The 6,426-nt window shown below is 37.2% G+C and overlaps 1 protein-coding gene across 1 annotated transcript; it reads right to left on the reverse strand.

The window, feature by feature from the left end:
- Positions 1-318: 318 nt before the first annotated feature.
- Positions 319-5,327, reverse strand: tmem51b (transmembrane protein 51b). The gene is made up of 3 exons (XM_055184901.2): positions 5,091-5,327; positions 1,392-1,834; positions 319-1,250 (listed from the first exon to the last, which is right to left on the reverse strand). The coding sequence occupies exons 2-3, from the start codon at positions 1,754-1,756 to the stop codon at positions 821-823; spliced, it is 795 nt and encodes a 264-aa protein (XP_055040876.2). The 5' UTR covers positions 1,757-1,834; positions 5,091-5,327; the 3' UTR covers positions 319-820.
- Between the last annotated feature and the right edge of the window lie 1,099 nt (positions 5,328-6,426).

The following is a 6,426-nucleotide window of genomic DNA, read 5'->3' on the forward strand; positions in this document are numbered from 1 at the left end:
TTAGTTACATTAAATATTCCTATGCGTTTCATTAAGATTTTTTCTGTTCTGTTCAAAAGCAAGTCTTTGCTTTAAGACTTTAAATATAGTATACACTTCATTCAGACAAAGAAAAAGTTAATTTTAAACTAAATACACAGTGATAAATTGTTATATTAATTATAAACATATATTGAATTAATTATTTTATTATTATTATCCTTTTAAGTTAGTTAAGCAGATAGTGACTGATCGAATATGGTAGCCATCATCATCCAAAAAAAAGAGTGCATTAACTCTTTCATCCCTGCATTTCACGGCCATACCAGTAGCACAAAATCCTGTTTAATTTTATTAGGTCATCTTAGTTTTAAAAATACATGAAGAGAAACATTTTTAAAAAATACAAACTTTTTAATATGAAATATCAGCAGTCCTGAAGCTTGGTATTTCAACTTGTCCATGACAACCCAAAGAGATTTAAAGGGATGTTTTTGCAACGCACAGTGTAGATTTGGAAGCACACACTTCACATTGTTGCATTCCTATCCTTCTGTACTAAACAAACAATAAACAAACACAAATGCACTACTTTTTTAAATAAGAAAAGTTCTCTTAAAAACACATTCAAGTAGGCTTTAGCAATAAGCATTGAGAGCTTGTGAATGTATCCCATTTCATCATTTGTCAGATTTTAAGATCATTTATAGCCCTCACTGAAACTCCTCCTTTTGGCCAGTAGCCTGCAAAATGGCGCACAGGCGTAAACAAGCCACAGATGCAACAGGTGGATGCACATCATCAAAAAAATCTGTAGTAAAGTGTAAATCCAATGATGAAATCATTCCACTGGATCTGCTGCCGTGAGTTGCGGTGGTTTGTCCTCATACTGTGGTGGAGGGGTCAGTGGTTCAATGGTCACCACCCGTCCTTGTGGAGGACTCTGAATATTCAAACGAACATCCTTAAGATGGAGTTTCTCTGACTTGATTCTGCGCACTTTGAGGGGTCTAAGGAGACGACTAGCCCTGCTGCTGGTGCGTACTGGCTGGGAACTGGCCGCTGCAGGCTGGGGTCCAGGGGCAGGAGCCTCTTGCCCATTACTTCCACTTGGTTGCTGGCCTTCATTGTCAACAGCAGCAATCAGATCTTCGTACGAGGGTAGCTGGTAGCTTTGTCTCAAATTGCTTTGTCGGATAGGGTACTGTCCACTGGTCACCGCTTCCTCGTAGGTGGGTACATCAAAAGTGGGTACTGGCTCTTCATTTGACCTAAATACAGAGATAAATATGAATCGCAAGTGTGGTCAATACGTTACACATAGCTGGATTTGTATAAAACATAATCTAGATGTGTTAAAAATGGCACCAACATTTATTAAATAACAGAAAAGAGTAAAAAACAATACTCACGCCGCAGGGTCTCTAGGGGCCACATAGCCAGGACTGCCTATGCCTGCATTTTGACCACGTCTTGTCCTCTTCTTGTTTCTCACTCCCAAACATATAGCCAGGAGCAACATGGCTATACCAGAACCCACCAGCACAAACGCAACAGACGAAGTCTTTACATCGTTACCTTTACCAGGACTTACGGTCGTACTATTGCGTGGATGTGCCGCGTCTGAAGGGACTATCGTCCACACAATCATGACAACTCCAAGTGCCACCAAACCCATCCCCAGCGCACAAAGAGCATACTGGGCGCCTGAGCTACTGCCCTCATTGGTGGGTGCACGCCTACTTCCTGAACACAGAGGCTGCCCACTGGAGCACATAGCTTTAAATGCTCCGCTTGAATCCACTTAGTCTGAGACAGGAAGGGTGCAGTCCAAATGTGGAAGATGAGAGTACCACTGTCACGAAAAAAGAAAGAAGCAAACATTGTAACATTTCAATGACAAGGAAATACTTCCTGGAAATGGCTGGGATGAGAAGAAATGGCTCTGTGTACTTCAGCTCAAGACAAAAATAAGACTCTTTGGGACAGTGCGACTCTGGAGGTCAAAGGGGAACCCAGCATTCCAGTGTGTCATGGAAATGATACCATGTACAGCCACTGCAAATATTCCTGCTGCCTTTAAGTCATGTTGGATTTTAACAAATTTTGGATTTTAAGGGTGTCAATTAAATCTGGAAAGCAAATTAATATCATTAAAAGTAATTGTGAATGTACATGTTGACGGTACAGCTTAGTTTTTACACATTTTGTGGATTGACAAAGAAGAAGAGGAATCAACAGGGTTGCCACACCTTTCAGGGACTTTCTAGGTCCAATACCCTCAAATTCAAGGATTAAATGTGAGGACACATTTCAAGTGAGAGCAAGGTTACATCGTGTTACCTTTCAAGATACATTGTTACGGTTCCCTTTCGAGGGAACTCGCGCTGCGTCACTGCGGTGACACTTTGGGGACGCCTCCAGGGTAAGTGTGTCTGAATGTGTATATCAAATTCAACCAATGTTGAGGCTTAACGACAAAGACAGGGTGACGCGGGAGCCAGGAAGTATATCGCTATACGGCGTTACAGGGACGCAGGAAGTATGGCAAGGGAGACGCAGCGTCTCGTTCCCTTCTTAGGGAACAACAGTTACATACGTAACAGAGACATTTTCATGTGTCAAACACAACTATGCAAAAATCATTTTGGTATAAATCAACATTCGCATACAGAAGATATAAGCATTTAAAGCGAACAGTTTGGCACGTTTGCTTAAAAAGTCTAGAATTTTTATGATATTATCCTACACTACACAGGGAATAATATGGATTTTTTTCCTTTTAATGACCTGTATCTATGCATGTATATTTTCAAAACTTCCCAGGGCCTTTTTTTAACCCAAATTCAAAAACTTTCAAGAATTTCAAGGACTCATGGGAATCCTGAATCAAGCTTCAGATCCAAAAAATCTTTTTCATTTGCTGAATGAGGTGACGACAAAACTACTTTTCAAGTGTTTCCCATACATTCATTTATTTGTGACAGCCTGCCACAAAATCAAAACTGAACGCCATAATTAGATTTTGCAAAGCGCTTTTTCAATTCCTCTCTCTCGCATGATGTGTGTGCGCTATAAAATGTAACCATTAACCATTTTTTTTTAATTTCTCTCAATCCGATAGAAAATACTAATATTAATAAGAAGGACAGCAGTTATATTTAGTGCATGTCAGAAATACCTAAATTTGCCCAGAGGTTTGATTCTGAGGTACAGCTGCCGTACGCTACCTGTTGCCATAACAACACAGCCTTGTTCAGTTTTTATGTGGGCACTTCAATGTGCTCCGAATGAAAATAAGGGTGTCAATATTGGTTAAAGCTACTTTTAAACATGGCAAATGACCTGATCTATTTGCCAAATTGCTTACATTGTGTAGTATAGTAGTTGTTTTAGACCTTAACATGCTTTCTTCGGCACAGCATTAAAATGCGTTGTTATATTTTATCTTTAGTTGACATTATTTGTGAAGGTTTTAACGAACTGTCATGTGCTCAGGTAAACCACTAAAAGAATTGCAGGCGCTATGTGACTCATCTGCATGTGGGTGTAACATATTTGAAGTGGAGGAGTAAACGGTCCAATACGTTTTATAACGTTCAGACTCTGATCTACAACAACTAAAGGATGAAGAATAGATTTATGATATTGTTACCGTTTACGTTTTGATAAAATAGGCAGGAAAAATAGGTGTAAAACGGTTAAATGGAGCGAGATTGACAATGTGTTACCTCGGTTGAGAATGGATTACACATTAGGTATAGTAATAAAACAGGTTTGCCTAACAACATGACACGACATGCACTCTTATTCTCAAGATTAAAAGATGCTTTGTTCTATAAGGATTTAATTAAGATCATATTTTGACCATGCCAGTGAAAACCCAGCTTAAGTTATTTTTTTGTGATTTACTTATTATAAAAATCATAAAATAACCTTGATATATTTAATAATTGATTGAGTTAGCCCATTTCAAGGTTTGAAATCAATGATTGAAATCAATGATTGAAATCAAACTTTGATACTCCAATCCTATATCTAGATTATGAGACTTTAGCCTGGATTTAACAGATAGGGTCACAAATCAGGAAAGAGATGACAGGAGTGATTGTTTTCTGTTTTACACAGGTGTAGCCTCCTAAATACAAGCAATATTTTATGCGCATGTGTCTCCGGGTACGTGACATGTTTGCAATGACCTATGAAAATTAAAATGTGGTCAAAACAAAAGAAACATAAAATAGGGAAACATGACAAAAGACCAGGAAGGCCTGTCTAAATACAATGACCAACACTTGTTCCCTGTCCTGAAATAAACATATAGAACCACAGATCTCTAAATACTACAGACTAAACACACACACCATGACACGAGACCTACTGACCTCCCTTTCACATATATGACCACAATAACATAAAACAGGTTTACAACTGTAGCATATTTTAATGTTTAAAACTTTTGAATATATTGCTACTCTGTACAAACACACAACTATGGTTAGCAGAAGTTTAAACCATGAATATTACAGTTATTAAAATAAAACTGCTAAGACACTCATTTAAAAAAATCATATTACACATACAAAGACTATTAGACTGTTTAATGAAGATATCATATAAAGCTTAAAATTAGTAACAAAAACTATTTTAAGTTACTATGGTATTTAGGCGGTTACTGGGGTAAATAGTTGTACTGCCATGCCATCAACTTATGTCGTATTTCTAACGTTTTTTACCAATTTAAATGTATTATATAGTAGTTTACCTCAAACAAATCAGTCGTTTCACAATGTTCAGTCGAAACGTTTAGTTGAGATTTTTTTAATGGTTTTAAAGTTAAATTAAAATTAAATCACTGCATTTATTTACTTTAATCTAACGGATAAAAAACTAATGTCGCGTTTCTAAAACATAGACAGGAAAAATCTGACTAACATCCATGATACTTTAACTTTACACTAACTTTTTAAAACAATGAAAGAAATGTTGTAACTTAATAATACACATTACTGTCCAATATTAGTTTGTGTAAGCGAATCAAACTCACTTAACAATGCTGAATAACCGCAAAAGAAAACAAGGTGAAACTAAACTTTAGGGCCTGAGCTCACCTTCTGTTCAACGCCCTTCGCAGCTTTTTCATGAAAGTACCTGAGGCAGGTGTCGCTTCCAGCCGCGGGTAAGCAGGTGTCCTTCGTAACCTTTCATTCATTTAAGAAGGAAAACCTGTATCTAACGCTGTCATTTATTTCCCAACGGCTCTGCTTTAGCTGTTTTGGGCTTAAACAGAGACAGGAACTTTGTTCAATGCCGAAACGATTGTCTCCCCCAGTTGTAAAGGGTTAAGCGTGATGCATGGTCCTAAAGCACGTTGGGTTTCTGACATAGAAACTTAATTCTGAAGAAACTTTTGTTTCACTATATATAATTATTATTATTTTTAAGTCCACATGATATTAAAATAAAAGTTTTTGGGATTTTACTATGAATAGGTAAGGATATCTATAAACTGTTTAAAAACTTTGCATTCTGAAACAGTCTCTTACTGCCACCAATATGAATTAACAATTTTTTATGATATCATACTGCACTTCAGCTTCTTGCTGCATCTAAGAAAAGTCGGAAGTGTCATATTTATAAGTTCAGAGCACATGAACAACCTTGGGAAAACTTGGGATTATAATACACAAGTTACCAAATTGTGATGTCATATAGGGGGTGTCGATTTCAAGCACAATGGAAAGCAAGTCCGTTATTTCAAGTTATTCCACGGGTCTGTTGAATGCTGTATTCTGATTGGTTGAGAAATGTTCATTGGGTATGCATTATTTTTTGATAACTGCACACCTAACTTGTGTAACAAATGTCTTAAAAATATGAACCAGAGCAATGTTTGTGGTAACTGTGGTATAAGAGGAATAATTGACTCCTGTCCTTTGAATTATTTGAAATTGAAAATAATGCACACCCACGGTGTAACTCCGCTTCGCGTCGTGCCGCATTACCACCTTGGGTGTGCATTATTTTCTTATAATTCAATGGCCCGTCGTCAATTATTCCTATTTAAAATCAATAATTTTAAATGTGCATTGTAACACCTTATGAAAACCATTTTTTTATTTAGTACCAATGTATATCTGGAAACGTGGAAATTTTTTTAAGATTCCCATCACTGCAGTAATAGGCAACGTTTTACTACAAACGCCCAACTCAGAGGTATGATTTTCCCAGGTGCACTTGAAGGCAGTTAGATTCCAAGAAGAGAGATAAATGAAAGCTACTTGCTATTTTATAAGAGGGAGGAGCCACTCACAGTATGTCCCGCCCTAACTTCCTGTTTTAGTGGAAATTGTCAAGGCATTAAACAAACCTGCACATTTCAAGGCGATTCAGTGGGTCTTTTACTAGCTATATATATTGATAATAAACACACAACACTTTAATATG

Source organism: Misgurnus anguillicaudatus, chromosome 14 (genome assembly GCF_027580225.2).
Source record: "Misgurnus anguillicaudatus chromosome 14, ASM2758022v2, whole genome shotgun sequence".
Lineage (NCBI taxonomy): Eukaryota > Metazoa > Chordata > Actinopteri > Cypriniformes > Cobitidae > Misgurnus > Misgurnus anguillicaudatus.